This window comes from Loxodonta africana, chromosome 12 (assembly GCF_030014295.1).
Source record: "Loxodonta africana isolate mLoxAfr1 chromosome 12, mLoxAfr1.hap2, whole genome shotgun sequence".
Taxonomy (NCBI): domain Eukaryota; kingdom Metazoa; phylum Chordata; class Mammalia; order Proboscidea; family Elephantidae; genus Loxodonta; species Loxodonta africana.
The window spans coordinates 42,515,766-42,538,838 of record NC_087353.1 but is presented as its reverse complement, the minus strand read 5'-3'; the positions used below and the strand labels follow the sequence as shown (position 1 = coordinate 42,538,838).

Here is a 23,073-nt window from a genome sequence, read left to right as displayed (position 1 = left end):
TTGAAGACAAATCCACAGACACCACATTGTTTGAGGGAAAATCAGAGAAAATAATGAAGAAAACTTAAGAATTATGTGGGACACAATGAAGAACAAAAATTTGCTTGTGATCAGAATTCCAGAACAGGGGGATAAAATGTAAAACACAGAGAAGATTGTGGGAGATTTGTTAGCAGAAAACTTCACAAACATCATGAAAGACAAAAAGTTTACCATCCAGAAAGCTTAATGAACCCCATATAGGATAGATCCCAAAAGAAAGTCACCAATACATATCATAATCACATTCCCAAAGCCAAAGAAGAAATTCTGAGAGCAGTTTGAGCATAGTCACATACAAAGAGAAACAATAAGACTAAGCTCTGATTTTTCGGCAGAAACTATACAGGCAAAAAGGCAATGGAATGACATATATAAAACCTTGAAAGAAAAAAACTGCCACACAAGAGTAGTATATCATGCAAAACTCTCTCCAAATATGATAGCGAAATCAGGACATTTCCAGATGAACAAAAATTAAGGGAATTTAAAAATACGAAACCAAACTTAAATGTTAAGGGAGTCCTTCAGTTAGAGAACCAACAACTTCAGACAACAACCTGAGTCTAGGACATAGGACAGCATCAACCAGATACCAACCTAGGTAAACAGTTCTTAATAATAAAACAAAGCTAAAAGACCTGAAACAGGGAAACAGAGACATTGGTCTGTAAACAATGACAATGTCTAAACATTAAAATGGGGAATAAACAGTGTAGTATACAATTTTTCACATGCGGAGGAAGTCAAGTAATAAGAAATAAGTAATAAGAAACCCCTTGCTGTCAAGTCAATTCCAACTCATAGTGACCCTATAGGACAGAGTAGAACTGGCCCTTAGAGTTTCCCAGGAGCACCTTGTAGATTCAAACTGCCAAACTTTTGGTTAGCAGCTTTAGCACTTAACCACTATGCCACCAGGGTTTGCCAAGTAATAAGAGACTGGTTCAAACTTAGGATAATAAGGGTAAATTTCAAGGTAACCACAAAGAAAGTTAACAAACCTACGCATCAAAATAAAAAAGAAGGAAAACGTAAACCCAAAAAATTCAGTAAATGCAAAATGTGTAATAACGAAAGAAAATCCACAAACAAAAGGAACTCAGCAGAGAAAAGCAAGGGGAAGAAAGAAAATGTCAGAACTACAAAAAAAAAAAGGCTCAACAATACGACAACAATAAACTCATACTTATCAATAATCACATGGAATGGAAATGGCTTAAATGTACCCATGAAGACACAGAGTGGCAGAATGGATTAAAAAAGCACAAACCATCAATATGCCGAGCACAGCCCATCAGTATGCTGCCTACAAGAAACACACCTTAGACATAAAGATATAAATATGTTAAAAATCAAAGGGAAGAAAAAACATATCAAGCAAACAGTAACCAAAAAAGAGCAGGAGTGGCAATACTAATCTCAGACAAAATATATTTTAAGGCAAAATCAACCATAAAAGACAAGGACATTGTATAATGATTAAAGGGACAGTCTGCCCAGAAGACATAACCCTAGTAAATACTTACACACCCAATGACAGGGCTACAAAATACATAAAACTCTAAAAGCATTGAAAAGAAAAATAGACAGTTACACAATAATAGTAGGAGACTTCAACACACTACTCTTGGTAAAAGACAGAACATCTAGAAAGAAACTCAGCAAAGATACAGAAGATCACAAGGCCACAATCAGCCAACTTGACCTCATAGACAAATATAGAACACTCCTCCTGTTTTAGTTATCTACTACTGCTATAACAGAAGTACCACAAGTGTATGGCTTTAACAAACAAAAGTTTATTCTCTCACAGTTTAGGAGACGAGAAGTCTGAATTCAGGGTGCCAGCTCACTGAGGAGAGTTTTCTTTGTCAGCTCTGACGGAAGGTCCCTGTCATCAGTCTTCCCCTGGTCTAGAAGCTTCTCAGCACAAGGACCCCTGGTCCAATGACACGCTCTACTTCCGGCACTTCTTTATGGGTGGTATGAGGTCCCTATCTCTCTGCTCTTTTCTCTCACCTTTTATGACTTGTAAGATAAAAGGTGATGCAGGCCACAGCCCAGGGAAATACCCCGTACTCCCCTGTGACCTGAGTAAAGGTGTTTTGTCCCACTGTAATCCTCCTAACATAACCTCATCTTGCCTCACTAACCACGGTCAAAGATAGGATTTATAACACAGGAAGATTGCATCAGATCTCAAAATGGAGGACAACAATACAATACTGGAAATTGTAGCCTAGCCGAGTTGACACATACTTTTGGAGGACACAGTTCAATCCATGACACCACCCAGCAGCAGAAAAGTATGCATTCTTTTCCAACACACATGGAACATCCTCCAGAATAGAACACATTTTAGACCACAAAACAACCCACAATAAAATCCGAAACATGGAAGTAACACAAAGCATTCTGTCTCATCACAATGCCATAAAAGTAGAAATCAATAAGAGGAAGAGCAAGGAAAAAAAAAATCAAATGCATGGAAACTGAATAACACCTTGCTTAAAAACATCTGAGTAATAGGAGAAATCAAATAGGGAATCAAAAAATTTCTAGAATCAAATGAGAATGAAAACATAGGACGAAAACCTTTGGGACACAGCAAAAGCAGTATTCAAAGGTCAGTTTATAGTAATAATGCACCCACCAAAAAAGAAGAATGAGCTAAAATCAAAACATTAGCCCTACAACTTGAAAAAACACAAAGAGAGCAGAAAAAAAAAAAAAAAAGCCCACAGGCACCAGAAGACAGGAAATAATAAAGATTAGAGCAGAAATAAATGAAATAGAGAACTGAAAAACAGTAGGAAGAATTAAGAAAACCAAAGGTTGGTTCTTTAAAAGATCAACAAAGTGGGCAAACCATTGGCCAGACTGAAAAAACAGGAGAGGAAGCAAACAATCCAAATAAGAAATTAGATGAGGACATTACAGCAGACCTAACTGAATTAAAAAGAACCATAACAGAATACTATGAAAAATTATACTCCCAGCAAATTTGAGAACCTAGAGGAAATGGACAAATTTCTAGAAACACACTGCCTACCTAAACTAACACAAACTGAGATAGAAAATCTGAACAGACCTGTAACAAGAGATCAAAGAGTAATTAAAAAAAAAAAATCCCAACAAAAAAAAAAAGCCCTAGCACAGGTGGCTTCACTGGAGAGTTCTACCAAACATTCAGAGAAGAGCTCACACCAGTACTACTCAGACTATTTCAGAGCATAGAAATGAAGGAATACTCCCAAATTCATTTATAAAGCCAGCATAGCCCTGATATTAAAGCCAGGCAAAGACACTACAGAAAAATAATGAAATTACAGACCAGTATCTTTCGTGAATATAAATGCAAAAATTGTCAGCAAAATTCTAGTCAATAGGATTTAGCATCATATTAAAAAAATAACACAACCAAGTAGGATTCATACCAAGTATGCAAGGATGGTTCAACATTAGAAAACCAATCAACATAATCAGCCACAAAAATAGAACAAAAGAAAAGAATCACATGATCATCTGAATCGATGCAGAAATGGCATTTGATAAAGTCCAACACCCATTCCTGATAAAACTTCTCTATAAAATAGGAATAGAAAGGAAATTCCTCAACATAATAAATGGCCCTGGTGGCACAGTGATTGAAAGCTATGGCTGCTAACCAAAAGGTCAGAAGTTCGAAGCTACCAGCCACTCCTTGGAAACTCTGTGGTGCAGTTCTACTCTGTCCTATAGGGTCACTATGAGTCAGAATCAATTCAAGGGCAACGGGTTTGTTTTTTGTTTTTTTTTTTTAGTACAAAACCAACAGCCAACATCATTCTAAATAGAGGCTGAAAGCATTCCCCTGAGAACAGTAACAAGACAGGGATGCTCTTTATCACCACTCCTATTTAACATTGTGCTGGAAGTCCTAGCTAGAGCAGTAAAGCAAGAAAAAGAAATAAAACACATCTAAGTTAGAAAGGAAGAAGTAAAAATATCCCTATCCACAGATGATATGATACTATACATAGAGAACCCCAAAGACTTCCCAAGAAAACTCCTGGAACTAATAGAAAGCCTCAGCAGCGTAGCGGGATACAAGATCAACATACAAAAATCAGTTGGATTCGTATACATGAGCAAAGAGAACTTTGACAAGGAAATCAGGAAAACAATACCATTTTATAACAAACCAAAAAACCAAACCTACTGCTGTCGAGTTGATTCTGACTCATAGTGACCCTATAGGGCAGAGTTCTAACTGCCCCATAGAGTTTCCAAGGAGCGCCTGGTGGATTTGAACTGCTGACATCTTGATTAGCAGCCATAGCACTTAGCCGCTATGCCACCAGACCATGTATAATAACTCCTAAAAAGATAAAATACTTAGGAATAAATCTAACCAGGGATGTAAAAGATCTATATGAAGAAAACTATAAAACGCTATTTCAAGAAACCTAAAGGGAACTATGTAAATGAAAAAACACACCATGCTCATAGATAGGAAGACTCAACATTGTGAAAATGTCAATTCTACCCAAAGTAATCTACAGATATAATGCAATCCTGATCCAAATACCAGCAGCATTCTTTAATGAGATGGAAAAACTTATCACCAACTTTATGTGGAAAGACGCCCCAGATAAAAAAAAAAGCATTATTTAAAAAAAAAAAGAAAAAAGTAGGAGGCCTTACACTCCCTGATTTCAGAATCTATTGCACAGCCAGCCACAGTAGTCAAAACAGCCTGGTACTGGTACAGCAACAGACACAAAGACCAGTGGAATAGAGTCGAGAACCCAGACATAAATCCATCCCCTTCTGTTCAGCTTATCTTTGACAATAGACCAAAGTCCATTAAATGGGGAAAAGATAGTCTTTTTAACAAATGGTGCTGGCAAAACTGGATCTCCATCAGTTAAAAAAAAAAAAATGAACAAGACCCATACCTCATACCATACACAACAAACTGAAAATGGATCAAAGACCTAAATATAAAACATAAAATGATGAAGATCATGGAATAAGAAATAGGGACAACACTAGAGGTCCTAATAAAAAAAAAAAAAAAATACATGGCATAAATAGAACACAAACTATAACTAACAATGCACAAACACCAGAAGATAAACTAGATAACTGGGAATTCCTAAAAATTAAACGCTTAAGCTCATCAAAAGACTTCATCAAAAGAGTAAAAAAAGAACCTACAAACTGAGGAAAAAAATTTGACTGTGACATATCCCACAAAGGTCTTAATCTCTAAAATCTATTGAATACTTCAAGTCAACAACAGAAAGACATACAATCCAATTTCAAAATGGGATGAATAGACGCTTCACCAAAAAAGACATTCAGGCAGCTAATAGACACATGAAGAAATTCTTGCGATCATTAGCCATTAGAGAAATGCAAATCAAAACTGTAATGAGATACCATCTCACCCTGACATTACTGGCACTAATCAAAGAAACAGAAAATAATAAATGTTGGGGAGATTGGAACTCTTATGCACAGCTGGTTGGAGTGTAAAATGGTACAACCACCATGTAAAATGATGTGGCACTTCCTTAAAAAGCTAGAATTAGAAATACTATATAATCCAGCAATCCCACTCCTAGGACTATATCCTAGAAAAGTAAGAGCCATCACACGAATAGACATATACACACCCATGTTCATTGCATCATTATTCACAATAGCAAAAAGATGGAAACAACCTAAATGCCCATCAACAGGTAAATGATAAATTATGGTACACACACAATGGAATACTATGCAACAATAAAGAACAACCATGAATCCATCAGACATCTCACAACATGGATGAATGTGGAGAGCATTGTACTTAGTGAAATAAGTCAGTCACAAAAGGACAAATATTGTATGAGACCACTATTATAAGAGCCCAAGAAAAGACTTACAAACAGAAAAAAGCAATCTTTGAAGGATGGGGAGGGAAAATCACTAACTAGATAGTAGACAGATGTTAACTTTAGTGAAGGGAAAGACAACACACGATATAGGGAAAGTCGGCACAATTTAACCAAGGCAAAGTCATAGAAGCTTCCTAGACACATCCAAAAACCTTGAGGGACCGAGTTACTGGGGCTGAGGACTGGGGACCATGGTCTCGGGGGACATCTAGGTCAATTGACAAGACAGTTCATAAAGAAAATGTTCCACATCCTACCTTGGTGAGTAACATCTGGGGTCTTAAAAGCTTTGGAACAGCCATGTAAGATACAGCTATTGGTCCCATCTCGTCCGGAGCAAAGGAAAATGAAGAAAACCAAAGACACAAAGAAAATATTAGTCCAAAGGACTAATGAACCACAGCCCCACCTGCCTAAGCCCAAAAGTACTAGATGATGCCTGCCTACCACCACCGACTACTCTGTCAGGGATCACAATACATGGTCCAGGCCAGACCTGGAGAAAAATGTAGATCAAAATTCAAATTCATAAAAAAAGACCAGACTTAACTGGTCTGACAGGGACTGGAGGAACCCCTGAGACTGTGGCCCCCAGACACCTGCTAACTCAGAAACAAAGCCACTCCTGAAGTCCACCTTTTAGCCGAAGGTTAGTCAGGCCTATGAAACATGTGAGGAACGTGCTTCTTAGTTCAATCAAGTATACGAGACCACATGGGCATCACCTGCCCAAAAGCGAAGAGGAGAAGGCAGGAAGGGACAGGAAAACAGGACTAATGAACTCAGGGAACCCAGGGTGTAAAGGGAAACAGGGACAGTGCAGGCACAAAGCCGGGATTGCAACCAATGCCACAAAACAATTTGTGTATAAGTTTTTGAATGAGAAACTAATTTGTGCTGTAAACTTCCATCTAAAGCACAATAAAATAATAAAATATTTCCATTGCCTTTATTTTTTTCACAATTTTTATATTAGTAGCTTGACATGGGCCATTTCTTATGTATCTGCAAGAAGAAGACAGTAAATCATCTTTGTGTATACATGGTTGACTTGTTTTCTAAGTAAAACTTGAGGACTTTGCTTGTTTGAGGGCTTGGGGTTTTTTGTTGTTGGTTGATTGGTTGGTTGTTTTGGTTTGTTTCCCAAATACAGCACATATTAAATATTGGCTTTTTGCTTCAGTGTTCAAAAATATCTTCAAGTGCAATTCTCTAGGAGTGCAGAAAGTACCTTGTGCAACAGTTTTTTAAGTGCCTTTTACAAATTGTATTTTACATCTGGATTTTTAGCCTTGGTTTAAAAAGTTATAATCCATAGGCTGTGCTAGCAGTGATATTGATTCTTTTCTCTGAATAGAAGTCTTCATTTTGATGTGAGAAATACAGATCTACGTTTTTAATTATGTAAGATTTCAACCAGATATTCTAGCACAAATCCTATGGTAACTAAAGGCTGCCTTGATTAAAATAATAAGCAGTTCTTTGGTATGATGTTAAGACCATAAAGAAAAAAGGCAGGATATTATCTAAAATGGTTAAGGATAATTAGGAAATTAATGTCCTCTTTGTTATCAGGATTAAGTATGTGTTTGTTTTAAGCCCTTTCAAATTACCATAGTACTTTACTCATGATAGTTAGTAAATATCTGTGAAGTGAATGAAAGAACACTTGCCTGCCATGGTTGTGCCAAGAATAAAGGCTGTGTAGAGTGTCCGTGGGGATCCTGATTCTAGCAGAACTTTAACCTAATGACAGCTGCAACCAAGGCAGCGTGTTACTGAATCGGTTAGCTCTTTGGGTTATAACGAGCAGATAATCATTTAAGTTACCTTGAGTAATTGATAGTTTTTTGTAAAGTGGCCCAGAAATAACTGAACAGCCAGGTTTCAGGAAGAGCAGGAACCAGAGGAAGGTCTTCCTGGATCCTAGGGACTCGATAGTTCTTGGATCTTTAATACTCCATCATTATTTGACTGAGCTACCCTCTGCATGTCTGTTCTGTACTCCACTCTCCTCTCTACGTAAAGGCTGTCTCTGGTGGTGTAGTTAAGGCTCCCTTCCAACTCTGCCAGTGTCATGGGCTACTTTGTGTTTCACGGTGTCCATTCAGCTTCAGCTCACATAGTAAACTGCCTCATTCTTGTCACGTTTCTTAGTCCGGATTCCCAAGAGAGAGAATGTTATTGAGCCTAGTTTATGTTTTGGATTCAGACCCTGAATGTAAATCACTGACTGCTCTTGGATCAAGTACCCCAGTGCAATCAGCTGCAGTGTAGGGAGCCCAGGGTTCTGAGCCCCAGAGTACTGACACTTCTGCAGGGGTTATAGACTAGGCAGCGTTTCTAAGAAAGAGAAAATGGGATTGGCCAGCATTCGGAGACTTACTCTGCAATTAAGTTAACAAATGCCACCAAAGATCCTTTTGCTGTAAGCATTATGTTAATTTGTTAATTAAAATTTTATTTGTGTTGACAGTTATTTTCCTCCATGCTAGCATAAATAAAGCCTTTATTCATTAATTGGCCTATTTTGCTTTCCAGCTAAGACATTTGCTTAGGTCTATGAGTCGGAATCGACTCGAAGGCGATGGGCTGGGATGGGAGTCCACAAACATAGTAGAATTTTTTTTATTCTTAAATTTTTATTTCATTTTAATTTTTTTAATTCTCCAGTTTAATAATCTTAGAGACACAGAATGTATTGGAAGGTGCAAGAGGATGTTTACTGGCAGAAATTGTTGTGATATTCACTGTACTTCTCAAGGGTAGGGCCCACAGATTAGCTCTTATAAGTGATTTATTGCTTTGATTGGTACGAGAGACAGCTTTTGTCTCAATTCAGCCAGCCATAGAGATTGAAATTTTTTTATTTGTAATGTACTAAATGAAAATTCGAGCAGCGGCATGCTGACCTGTATCCCTAACCTCTTCCTGGATCAGGACATTTAAAGTTAATGATTGTGACTCACTCTTATTTTTTTTAATCTTTTTATAGCAAAATGTATCATGCAGACAAAACTGTAGATATGACATACATGTACACTTTTGTCATGGATTGAATTATGTCCCCCCAAAAATGTGTGTATTAACCTGGTTAGTCCATGATTCCCAGTATTGTGTGATTGTCCTCCATTTTGTGATTATAATTTTACCTTAAGAGGATTGGGCTGGGATTGTAACACCACCCTTACTCAGGTCAGCTTCCTGATCCAATGTAAAGGGAGTTTCCCTGGGGTGTGGCCTGCAAACAGAGAGTTGGGGTCATCATACCACCAAGAAAGAAGCACGGGAGTAAAGCACATCCTTTGGACCCAGGGTTCTTGCGCAGTGAAGCTCTTAGTACAGGGGGAGATTGATGAGAAGGACTTTGCCCCAGAGCCAACAGAGAGAGAAAACCTACCCCTGGAGCTGACACCCTGAATCTGGACTTGTAACCTACTAGACTGTGACAGAATAAATTTCTCTTTGTTAAGGCCATCCACTTCTGGTATTTCTGTTATAGCAGCAGTAGATGATTTTTTTTTTAGATGATTAAAACAACATTAAAGAGTAATAGCAAAGAAAACGAACACCCTGTGCCTCTACCCTCTTAAGGAAATAGAACATTGCCAATGCCTTTGAGCCATCTTTGGGCCATTCCCCAATCATATAACCTCCTCTCCCCAGAGATAATTAGTATTCTGGATTTTCTGCCAACTTATATGCTTTTACTTTATAGTTTTACTACATGTGCCGTTACCTCTAAACAATATGTTTTTTAGCCTACCTCATTTTTAATTTTATATGAGTGGAATGGTATTGTGCAGCTTGTTTTTTTTTTTAGCTCAGCATTATTTTTGAAACTCATCCATGTTTCTGCTATATGGCATTCTGTTGTGTAAATATACAATTTATTTATTCACTCCACTGTTGATAAGCTTTTTTCCCAGTTATTTTGCTGTTACAAATAAGGCTTCTGTTCTTGTATGTGTCTCCTGAGGCATATGTTCAAGAGTGCCTCAGTCTAAAGTATCGGGATAGAATTGCGACATTTGGGCATACACACCTTCAGCTTTATTGGGTAATACCAAAGTGTTTTCCAAATGGTTCTATCAATTCACATTCTCAACTGTGTATATGAGTTCATGGTATTCACATCATCCCCAATATTTTATATTACCAAGCTTTTTAATATTTTCAATGCAATGTTTGTGTAATTATTTCTCCAGGGCTGCTGCTGGTCATACATAATTTTGTACAAATGACACGGAGGCACCCCTTCCAGGCAGATGGCGGCAAGAGGATCAAGGTCCAGGTTTCAGCCCCTACTGACCCTCAGCCAGGTGCCCTGTTGCATGAAAAATCACCACTGCCAAATTGGCAGCCGTGGTTATGGCCAATATTGGGATTTTAATCTGCAATTTTTTATTACTAAAGATGTTAAACATCTGGTCACATTTGGGGGCCATTAGTATTTGCTCCTCTGTGAACTGTGTGTCCATGTCTTTGGCCAGTTTTTATATGTTTGCATATCTTATTGATTAAAGTGACATTGTTAACGTCTTTATATAATTCACATACCATACAATTTCCTTATTTAAAGTGTACAATTCAGTAAAAAAAAAAACTAATGTCTTTATATAATTCACATACCATACAATTTCCTTATTTAAAGTGTACAATTCAGTAGCTTTTAGTATATTCATAGAGCTGTGCAACCATTGCCACAGTCATTTTAGAACATTTCCATCACCCCAAAAAGGAACCTGCAGCCCTTAGTGAAACCAGCCTCCCAACCACCCCATCTCTCCTCACCCTAGGCGATCACTAGTCTACTTTCTGTCCATCGGTTTGCCTAGTCTAGACTCCTCTGTAAATAGAATCCTGCAATATGTAGCCTTTTGAGTCTGGCTTCTTAGCATAATGTTTTCAGAGTTCATCCATGTAGCATGTTTCAGTTTTTTGTTTCTTTTTATTGCTGAGTAATGTTCCATTGTATAAATATACATTTTATTTATCCATTCGTCAGTTGAGTTGCTTCCACTTTTGGGACATTATGAATTATGCTTTTTTGAGCATTTATATACGAGTTTTTGTGTGAACACTTTTCATTTGTCTTGATCAACTAACTGCTGTATATAATTTACATATTCCTTTGATGGTTATTTGTGTCACAAGTTGATTTGATCTTTCTTTGCATGCTCTTTTAGTTCATGGAAGTTTTGTGTGTACATGTGACCAAATTTTTGTGTCTCATAAATCCTTGGAGCTCATGAAGATTGTTCTCTGTATTTTCTTATGAACGTTTTAAAGTTTGCCTTTTAAATGTTATATCTGTTATTGAACTTCATATATGGTACAAGATAGGGATCCGTTTTTTTTTTTACGTTGTCTCAGCAGTATTCACAGACTGATCTTTATGAAGCTGCAATGCCAGCACTGTCATATGTCGTATTTGCATGTATGTGTAGGTCTGATTCTGGACTCTTTAGTCTATTAGTCAATTTGTCTATTTCTACACTGACATCATACTGTCTCCTAATAAATAACTTTATAATAAACCTTTTTATCTAGTAAGCAGCCACCCTCCTTGCCCCCTGCATTGGTTCTTCTTTTTCTGAAGTGGTCTTGACTGTCTCTGGCCCTTTGCCCTGGTGGCACAGTGGTTAAGCACTCAACTGCTAACCAAAAGGTTAGCAGCCTGAACCTACCCAACAACTCCCATGGGAAAGAGACCCAGCAATCTGCTTCCATAAAGATTACAGCCAAGAGAACCCTATGGGGCAGTTCTGCTATGTCACATGGGGTTGCTCTGAGTCAAAATTGACCCAAAGGCAGCTAACAACAATAACAAGCTCTTGCATATGAATTTTAGAATAGTTTAAGTTCCATGGGATACCCTGTTTATATTTTTATTGTATATGCATTAAATCTGTGTATCCCTTTGGGGAAAATCTTTTCTATATTGAGACTTCTTAACCATTTATTTGTCTTTTTAAATGAGTTTCAATTATGTTTTATACTTTTCTCAATAAGAGACTTATGCATCACTTGTTAAATTTATTCCTAACTCCTTTATACATTTTGTTGCTATTGCAAAAATAGCTTTTTATTTGTATCTTCCACCTTTGTTGATCTCTGTTATTAATTCCAGTAATTTTTCTATGGATTTCTATGCGGACTGCCACATTTCTTGGGAACACAAACTTGTTTCTTATCAGTCCTATACTTTTATTTCTTTTTCTTTTCCTATACACTGGCTAAACCCATTGCCGTCAATTCCGACTCATAGCAACCCTATAGGACAGAGTAGAACTGCCCCATAGAGTTTCCAAGGAGCACCTGGCGGATTTGAACTGCCGACCCTTTAGTTACCAGCCGTGGCACTTAACCACTACGCCATCAGCGTTTCCAGTATACTGGCTAGGCATCTCCAGTACAACATGAAATAGAAATGTTGATAGTAAACATCCTTGTCTTGTCCTGATTTTATAGGGAATAATTTTAACGTGTGATAATCCTATGGTATTTCATATAGGCTTTATAGCATTCCCTTTATTAGATTAAGAAAAAAAAACGTTGCCATCAAGCCCCTTCTGACTCATAGCAACCCTGGTGGCGCAGTAAAGCATTCAGCTGCTAACAAAAAGGTCAACAGTTTGAATCCACCAGCCACTCCTCGGAAACACTGTGGGTCGGTTCTACTCTGTCCTTTAGGATCGCTGTGAGTTAGAATTGACTCGACAGCAATGGGATCAGATTAAGAAAGTTATGTTTTATTCCTAATTTGCTAAGATTTTCTACTGCCATTAGAAGAAACTCCATGAAGGCGGTGATTTTTGTCTGCTTTAGTGCGGGCACCTAGAATAATGCCTGGTACATAGTAGGTATTCAATAATTATTGAATTAATTTAATGAATAAATAGATGAGGAATTTTATCTAGTCCTTTTTCTTGTATATATTTCTCTTTAATCTATAATGTGTTAAATTTTATTAATAGATTTCTCTAATGTAGAATAATCCTTTGCATTCCTGGAATAAACCCAGTTTAGTCATTGTGTATTATGTTTTTTTATTGATTGCATGATTTGATTTGCTAATATTTTGTTCATTATTTTTTCATCAGGGTTCATGAGTGAGATCAATCTGTTAATTACCTTTCTTTATTCATCCTTGTCTGAATTTGATATCAAGATTATATTTGCCTTATCAAATGTGCTAGAGAGTATTTTTCCTTTTTCTGTTCTCTGAACAAATTTGTATATGATTGGTGATACCTATTCCTTGAATGTTTGGTAGAACTCACCTGTGAAACCAACTTGGAATGGTGTTTTTGTAGAAAGAAGCTTTTAACTACTGATTCACTTCCCCCTAATGATTATAGGATTTTTAATATTTTCTATTTCTTCTTGAGCCTGTTTTGATTATTTACATGTTTCTAGGAAGAAATTTTAGGCTTTGTGCTAAACCAACCAAAATAACACCTTAGTGCAAAAAGAGAAAGATGAATAAACAATATTTGCCTGGTATATCTTTTCCAATAAGGTAAGAAAGAATTTAGTCTTTCAAATTTATTGGAATAAAGTAACTCACAGTGATCTCTTTTGATATTTTTAATCTGTACTATAGGTGTGTTTCCTTTTTTAGTCCTAATATTGTTTATTCATGATTTTTAAAAAATCAATCTTGCCAAATATTTTGATTCTGTTATACTTTAAAAAAGAAATAGGAGCCCTAGTGGCTCAGTGGTTAAAGCAATTGACTGCTGACCAAAGGTCAATGGTTTGAAATCACCAGCGGGTCCACAGTAGAAAGATGTGGCAGTCTGCTTTTGTAGAGATTTATAGCCTTGGAAACCCTGTGGGGTTGCTAGGAGTCTGAATCAACTTAATGGCTGTGGGTCTGTTTTTATTTTGTTTTGTTTTTGCTTAAAAAGAAATAGCCTTGGACTTTGTTAAGCCTCTCTTTTGTCTTAGTTTTCTATTTCATTAATTTCTACTATTGTCTATTATTTTGATTCTTCTACTTTTCTACAGCTTTATTCAGTTGTTCTTTTGTAAACTTATTTAATTGTATGCATAAGTCACTACTTTTCAGTGTTCATTACATTTAAATATAAATATTTAGAACTTGAAATGTCTCTCTAGTTACAACGATAGCTGCATGTTTTGATATAAAACCCAGTGCTGTCGAGTCAATGCCTACTCATAGCGACCCTATAGGACAGAGGAGAACTGCCCCATAGAGTTTCCAAGGAGCACCTGGCGGATTCAAACTGCCGACCCTTTCATTAACCACTACCCCGCCAGGGTTTTCTTGTTTTGATATGTAGGGTGTTTTTTTGTTGTTATAATTCAATTCAGAATTTCATAAATACTGTTATTATTTCTTTTTTAATCTCTTTACAAACTGAGGCTTTTTTACTTATCTTTTTATTATTAACTTTCTAAGTTAACCTGTTAAGGTCAGAGAATATTTTCTAAATATACTAATTCTTTGAAATTTGAAAAGGCTTGATTTATAGCCTAGTACCTGATCAGTCTTTGTAAAAGTTCAGTGTATCTGAGAAGAATATTTATTTCCTGGTTTTTCGCTGTAGTGTTTCATATTTGTTTATTAGGCCAAATAGGCCTTCTCTTTGCTTGATTTATCAATTACTTAGGGACTTGTGTAAATGATCTGCCTACCATTATGGTGGATTTGTCAATTTCTCGTTGCAGTTATGTTTATTTTTGTTTTATATATTTTGAGAGTATTTTATTAGTTACATTCAGTTTAGAATTGTTACATTTTCCTGCTGAATATAAGCTTTTAGCAATAGGAAGTGACAATCGTTATCTCTTTTTGCCCTAAGGTATTATTTTGTCTGATATCGATATAGCCATCCAGGTTTGTTTTAGTTGGTATTTGCCTGTTATATCTTTTCCCATCTTTTTACTTTAAACCTTCCTTGTCCTTAGGTTTTACGTGGGTCTCTAATAAACAACACATAGCTAGATTTTAGCTATTTTGTTGGTTTGGTTTATTTTATTTATGTGTTTATTTATCTGGAGAGTGTAACCATTTGCATTTATTATGAGTTGTGATGTATTTGAATTCATTTCTAACATGTGATTTTATAATAAACTGCTCTTTAGATTACTGTGTTTCAAACTGATTAAGATTGTAGAGCACTAGGAAGTTATGATGCTTCTGGGGCCTACCATAAAATATTCACCTATAAAATTTATCTTCTGCCCATTTTTTAATTGGGTTATTTGTCTTTTTGCAGTTGAGTTTTTGCAGTATCATGTAGATTTTAGAGATCAGGCGCTGATCAGAAATGTCATAGCTAAAGACTTTTTCCCAGTTTGTAGGTAGTCTTTTTACTCTTTTGGTGAAGTCTTTGGATGAGCATAAGTGTTTGATTTTTAGGAGCTCCCAGTTATCCAGTGTTTCTTCTGTGTTCTTTATAATGTTTTCTATCCTGTTTATGCCATGTATTAGGGCTCCTAACATTGTCCCTATTTTTTCTTCCATGATCTTTATTGTTTTAGATTTTATATTTAGGTCTTTGGTCCATTTTGAGTTAGTTTTTGTGCATGGAGTGAAGTATGGGTCTTGTTTCATTTTTTTGCAGATGGATATCCAGTTATGCCTGCACCATTTGTTAAAAAGACTGTCTTTTCCCCACTTAACTGTTTGTTTTGGGGCCTTTGTCAAATATCAGCTGCTTATATGTGGATGGATTTATGTCTGGATTCTCAATTCTGTTCCATTGGTCCATGTATCTGTTGTTGTACCAGTACCAGGCTGTTTTGACTACTGTAGCGGTATAATAGGTTCTAAAATCAGGTAAAGTAAGGCCTCCCACTTTGTTCTTCTTTTTCAGTAATGCCTTATTTATCCGGGGCCTCTTTTCCTTCCATATGAAATTGGTGATTTGTTTCTCCATCTCGTTAAAGAATGTCGTTGGAATTTGGATCAGAATTGCATTAAATGTATAGATCACTTTTGGTAGAATAGACAATTTTATAATGTTAAGTCTTCCTATCCACGAGCAAGGTATGTTCCTCCACTTCTGTAAGTCTCTGTTTCACCTATAAAATTTAACTGTATTTCATATGAAATTATGTTCTCCCTTCTGTTAGGTTATAGTTTACACAATGGTAATTTTCCCAAGGTTTTAAGAAGATGTTAAATTTGAGAACATTCTGTCCATTAACTTAATTCCTTCTGAACTCTAGGAAAGGAGCACCATTATTTGATTTTTCCATCTCAACACCTTGGCTCAGCTTGCAGAATACCACTGTTCTTCAGAAAGATAGCTACCAGAAATTACAAAAGAAATTATAAAAACCTGAACTATAAGTAGGCTGAAGGAGTTTTAGGTACATTTGTAGATAATAGCATATAATGGGTTTGGAGTTAGACCAAACTGGGTTTGTGAATCCTGGCTCTGCCATCTTCTGCAAGGTGAACTTGGGCATGTTTTTTAACCTCTTTGATTCTCATTTACCTTATCTGTGAAATGGAAATGAAAATAGTAACTTTCTCATGGGGTTATTTTAAGAATGAAATGAATTAATAGTCATAAAGTGCTTAGTGCAGCATTTATCATGTGGCAAGCACTGAAGAAATGGCATCTGCCATTATTAATGTATTATTTCAAAAAATCTTTATTGAACATATAGTATATATAGGCACAGCTGTAGGCCATAATGATACAGAAGTGAATATGATACATGCTATGAGAGAAACATGCATAGGTTGCTAGAGAGCAGAGGCAGGGCACCCAGACCACACTGGAATGGTTACATTAAGATTCCTAGAAGAAATGATATCTGAGTTGAATTTTAAAGGATAGGTATGGATTAGTTCAGCAAAGAAAAGAAGAAAGAACTTTCAGGCATAGGGAGAGGATGTGCAAAGTGATTTGAAATACAAAAAATATTTTAAGAATGAACACCTATCTATTATGCCATTGTAGTGGAGGGTCACCACCCTTTCCCTCGTAACATCAGTTAGAGCCAGTTGAAAGAATAAGTGGTGAAATGAAATGAACTATAGATCTTTTTGAGTAGAGGTTTTTTTTTTTTTTTTAATGTATTTATATAAATGATAGTCAGAATCGACTCGACAGCCCTGGGTTTTTTATATAAATGATAGTTAAACAAGTATTTGTTACATCTATTGAATATCCAATATTACAGTCAAAATTGAGAGAAAACTGATTGTGAAGAAACTAGCATATTGTGGTTGAAAGACCATAGGGATAGAATCAGAAAATTGGAATTAAAATTCAGGCTCAGCCCCTTAGGAGCTAGGTGATTTTTGATAAGCTATTTCTTTTCTGAGATTCTCATTTTCTTCTTGAAGCAAAGATGATGTTGGCTGCCTTACGGCATCTTATAAATGTATTGTGATGCTGAAGTATAATGGAATTAGTTCTTGATTATTCATGATGATCAGAGTGTGAAAGAAGCATGAGTCCCAAAACCCAAAAATAGTAGATAAACTAATTTTTTTAATAATTGATTCAGAATACATTATTTTTCTTTTGTTGATTTATCCTTCTAATTATGTTTTTCTTAGGATAAAGTTAAAATCAGTTTGCATTCCCTTAGCCTACACCAGCAGATGGCAGGAAGAGGTAGCCCAGAAAATTATAATGTGACGGAAGTCATTTTGGAATTAAAAATTTACTATAGTTAATGTTCAAACTAAACATAAAAATGGTTTTTGCGATTACTTGTTACTATCATTATTATTATTACATAAATTCTTACTTTTCTTAGCATCTTCAGTGAGTTGAAAAGTTACTCATCAGGAACTTTAGCAAGTGCTTTAACATATGCCCTAGTCCCCTTACTTCCTTTCGCACTCTGTTTTTCTGCCTCCTGATTTCCCCACTTCCCAGTACCCACACACATCCCTTTTTCTATCCTATATTTGTCCAATTCCTCACTCACTAAACCCCCGTACACACATATGCCTTCCTCCTGCCCTCTCTTACAGCTTCAAGCTCCAGAATTAGCTTATACCCCACCTCGCTATCCAAAGTTCTTTCTCCAAGACTCTTATCAGCTGGGAGTATGGAGGTATATATATGATTATCTAAAAAATATTAGTTGACATTAAGTAGCATATTAATTTTAAAACATATGTTTTAATATGTTTCGCCCACATTGGAAGAATAAAAGATGTACCTCTCTTTGTCTCCATCATTCTGACCATATTCCTGAACTAGGATTATAAGCACTCCCATCACATAACATCTGTTCCAGTTTTTAATTGTGATAACTGGTTTACTTTTTTACTTGTGCTACAATCATACACAGCATTTTTGCCCTGCCTTCACTGTATTGTATTATTTATTGAATATATAGGCATCTGTGATCGGTGGCACAGTGGTTAAGTGTGCAACTGCTAAACAAGAGGTCAGCAGTTCAAATCTGCCAGGTGCTCCTTGGAAACTCTGTGGGGCAGTTCTACTCTGTCCTATAGGGTCGCTTTGAGTCGGAATCGACTCAACAGCAGTGGGTTTAGATTGGGTTTTGGTTGATGATCCCAACTCTACTTTAGAGTATAAGTGTCTTTCAGGCTGAAGACCATTCATTCAAATAGTATTTACTTCTGACCATGTTGGAGAACCTAGTAACCTCCCACCATAAAGAACTAGAAAATGGGACAAAATATATGAAACAACTGTTTCAGATATCAGACAACAGTAGCACAGTATTGTTATCTAGGAGAGAAAGAAAACAAACAAGGTGATTCCTGGAGGCATGTTCCTAACCATGGCACACAGAGAGAAAACCCAAGGAAAGCATGGTAGTATCAGTGAGTTAAGAAAACAGAGTTCATATTTTGGGGAGACTAAGGTAGCTGGAATTTGTATGAAAGCATATTAGAGAGGAAGGACCTAATCAGGTAAAACTCTTGAGTCTGTTGCTAAGTACTAAATGGACATGCCTAGAGAGAAACTCCACAAAGTTGGGCAATGACTAAGGAGCTGTAAGCTGAACAATTCCTGGGAATTATGTAGGAATGGGAGGTATTTGAGTTCTGTCCAGCCAGAAACATTGTTGAATGCCTGGAGCATTCAGTAGAGATCCCAGAAGGGCCACAGCTTAGTAAATGTTTTTTATTTGGTGGCACAGTGGTTAAGATCTAGGCTGCTAACCTGTCCTATAGGGTCATTATGGATCAGAATCAACTAGAAAACAACGCGTTGTTTTGTTTGTTTGGATAGTAGTCCCTGGTTGGTGCACATGGTTAAACACTGGGCTACTAACCAAAAGATTGGCAGTCTGAACCCATCCAGAATTACCTTGAAAGAAAGTCCTGTCAACCTGCTTCCAAAGGTCGCAGCCATGAAAACCCTATGCAACACATTTCTACTCTTTAATTCATGGGATGGCTATGAGTCATAATTGACTCAATGGCATCTGGTATAGTAAAACTACTTTAAACCACCCTAACAAATCTCAAACACAATCCTCAAAAGAATCAAGCTGATCCACAAGTTACTTAACTGCCTAGAAGACAAAATTCAACACCCTTTGGAGAAACAACAAAATTCAGATGCTCAATAATATTATATTTGCAATGCCTAGCATCCAATCAAAAATTACCAGACATGCAAAGAATCAGGAAAATCTGAAAAATCGCTAAGAAAAGAAAAAAATCAGCCTATGAAAACAGACACAGAAATGATAGTAATGATAGAATTATCACAATGGGACTTTAAAAGAGCCGTTATAAATATGCTCAATGACTTAAAGACAAATGGACAGAATGAGAAAAATGGAAGATATAAAAAAGAGAACCAAGGAGAGGTTTAAGAAATGAAAACAATGCAATATCTGAAATGAAAATTTCACTGGATGGCTTGACAACAAAATAGACATTACGGAAGAAAGGTCGGTGAATTGAAAACATAGTAATAGAGACTATCACAATTGAAACATAACCAAAAGAAAAAAAAAACATTGCTGTCAAGTTGATTCTGACTCATATCAACCCTATAGGACAGAGTAGAGCTGCCCCATAGAGTTTCCAAGGAGCGCCTGGTGGATTCGAACTGCCGACCTTTTGGTTAGCAGCCATAGCATTTAACCACTATGCCAGGGTTTCCAGTTAAAACAGAAGGGAAAAAAATGACCAAAAAGAAAAAATGAACAGAGCCACTGCAACCTATGAGGCAAATCATCTACCATAAGTATAATTGGATTCAAGAAGGGAAAGAGAAAGAGGGAGATGCCCCCCCAAAAAAACAAAACTTTTTTTTGAAGAAATAACTGGAAAATTTCAAATTTGATGAAAATGATGAATACATATGATTGAAGTACTAATGCATGCTGTAACATGGGTGAACCTCAAAAACATTACACTAAGTGAAAGAAATCAGTCACAAAACGTCACATATGATACTTTTTATATGAAAGGTCCAGAATAGGCAAATCCATAGAGACAGAAATTAAATTAGTGGTTACCAGTGGCTGGGAACTAAGAGTGCCAGGTAATGGTAGTGACTACTGATGTGTACAGGATTTCTTTTTTGGATGATGAAAACACTCTGGAACTAGATAGTGGTGATGGTTGCACAACCTTGTCAGTGTGTTAAAAACAACTGAATTGTACACTTTAAAACAGTTAGTGTTATGGTATGTGAATATGCCATGGATTGAATTGTGTCCCCCAAAAATATGTATCAACTTGGCTAGGCCATGATTCCCAGTGTTGTGTGATGTCCACCATTTTGTCATCTGACGTGCTTTTTCCTATGTGTTATAAATGCTACCTCTATGATGTTAATGAGACAGGACTCAATCTACAAGATTAGGTTGTGTCTTAAGTCCATCTCTTTTGAGATATAAAACAGAGAAGTGAGCAGAGAGACAGGGAGACCTCATACTACCAAGAAAGTAGTGCCAGGAGCAGAGCTCATCCTTTGGACCCTAGGTTCCTGCACTGAGAAGCTCCTCGACCAGGGGAGGATTAATGACAAGGATCTTCCTCCAGAGTCGACAGAGAAAGCCTTCCCCTGGAGCTGGTGCCCTGAATTCAGACTTCTAGCCTTCTAGACTGTGAGAGAATTAACTTCTGTTTGTTAAAGCCATCCACTTGTGGTATTTCTGTTATAGCAGCACTAGATAACTAAGGCAGAATTTACCTCAAATTTAAAATGAAAACGTATGGGAAAACCTATATGATGCAATACTATTCATGTGAAAGCTGGAGTAACTATATTCCTATCAGACTAAGTAGATTTCAGGGAAAGAAATATTACTAGAAATACAAAGGAAGACATTTCAAAATGAAAAGGTCTCACTTCATCAAGAAGATCCAACAATTCTAAGTATTTATTTACCTAATAAGTTTCAAAATACATGAAGAAAAAACTGACAGAAGAAAAAGGAGAAATAGATTAATTCACAGCTATAGTTGGAGATTGTAACACTCCTCTCGGGAATGGATAGAACAAGTATATTGAAAATCAGTAAGGATATATAAGAACTTGAACTGCACTCTTTCAATACTATTTATAGAACACTACACCCAACAGTAACAGAGTACATATTCTTTTAAGTGCACATGGAGCATTCTCCAAGATAGACCACATGCTGGGCCGTTAAACAATCTCAACAAATTTAATAGGATTGAAATCATATAGAGTATGTTCTCTGAGTAAAATGGAACTAAACTAGAAACCAGTAACAAAAAGATATCTGGAAAATCCTCCAACCATTTTGAAGTTGAAGGAGCCCTGGTGATGCAGTGGTTAAGTGCTCAGCTACTAACCAAAAAGGTCGGCAGTTTAAACCCACCAACCACTCCACAGGAGAAAGATGTGGCAGTCTACTTCTGTAAAGATTTACAGCAATGGAAACCCTAAATAACCCATGGATCAAATGATAAATCACAGGGAACCTATTTTGAACTGAATGATAATGAAAACACAGAATATCAAAATTTGTAAAGTACAGCTAAAGCAGTGCTTAGAAATAAATGGCTTTAAATGCTTATATTAGTAAAGAAGAAAGGTTCGCAGTCAGTAATCTGAGCTTCCACTTTAAGAAGCTAAAAAAGAAGAGCAAGTTAAACCCAAAGTAAGGAGAAGGAAAGAAACAATGACGATAATAAGGGAAATCAATGAAAGAGAAAACATAAACGATAGAGAAAAATCAGTGGAACCAAAACCTTATTCTTTAAAAAGATCTGGCTGCTGGTGGGAATGTAAAATGGTACAACCACTTTGGAAATCTATCTGGCGTTATCTTAAACAGTTAGAAATAGAAATACCATACAACCCAGAAATCCCACTCCTCGGAATATACCCTAGAGAAATAAGAGCCTTCACACAAACAGATATATGCACGCCCATGTTTATTGCAGCTCTGTTTACAATAGCAAAAAGCTGGAAGCAACCAAGGTGTCCATCAACGGATGAATGGTTAAATAAATTGTGGTATATCCATACAATGGAATACTACACATCGTTAAAGAACAGTGACAAAATCTGTGAGACATTTCATAACGTGGAGGAATCTGGAAGGCATTATGCTGAGCGAAATTAGTCAGAGGCAAAAGGACAAATATTGTATAAAACCACTATTATAAGATCTTGAGAAATAGTATAAACTGAGAAGAACAGGTACTTTTGTGGTTACGAGGGGGAGAGGGAGGGAGGGTGGGAGAGGGTTTTTTACTGATTAATTAGTAGATAAGAACTGCTTTAGGTGAAGGGAAGGTCAGTACTCAATACATGGAAGGTCAGCTCAACTGCACTGGACCAAAAGCAAAGAAGTTTCCGGGATAAAATGAATGCTTCAAAGGTCAGCAGAGCAAGGGCGGGGGTTTGGGGACCATGGTTTAAGGGGACTTCTAAGTCAATTGGCAAAATAATTCTATTATGAAAACATTCTGCATCCCACTTTGAAATGTAGCATCTGGGGTCTTAAATGCTAACAAGCGGCCATCTAAGATGCATCAATTGGTCTCAACCCACCTGGGTCAAAGGAGAATGAAGAACACCAAGGTCACACGATAACTAAGAGCCCAAGAGACAGAAAGGGCCACATCAACCAGAGACCTACATCATCCTGAGACCAGAAGAACTAGTTGGTGCCCGGCCACAAT

General features: G+C 36.7%; 1 protein-coding gene across 8 annotated transcripts in view; it reads left to right on the top strand.

Annotated features, from left to right (window-relative positions):
• RBKS (ribokinase) overlaps positions 1-23,073 on the top strand; it is a 151,877-nt gene that overhangs the window by 16,421 nt on the left and 112,383 nt on the right. The window contains exon 3 of one of the 8 annotated variants that reach the window (XM_064295165.1): positions 10,178-10,291. The exons of 6 other annotated variants lie outside the window; for them this stretch is intronic. In XM_064295165.1, the coding sequence (XP_064151235.1) occupies positions 10,210-10,291 (82 nt within the window). In that variant the 5' untranslated portion in view covers positions 10,178-10,209. Of the gene's footprint in view, positions 1-2,786; positions 10,292-23,073 lie in introns of those variants that run through there. One more of the 8 variants, XM_064295166.1, reaches the window with a different exon arrangement.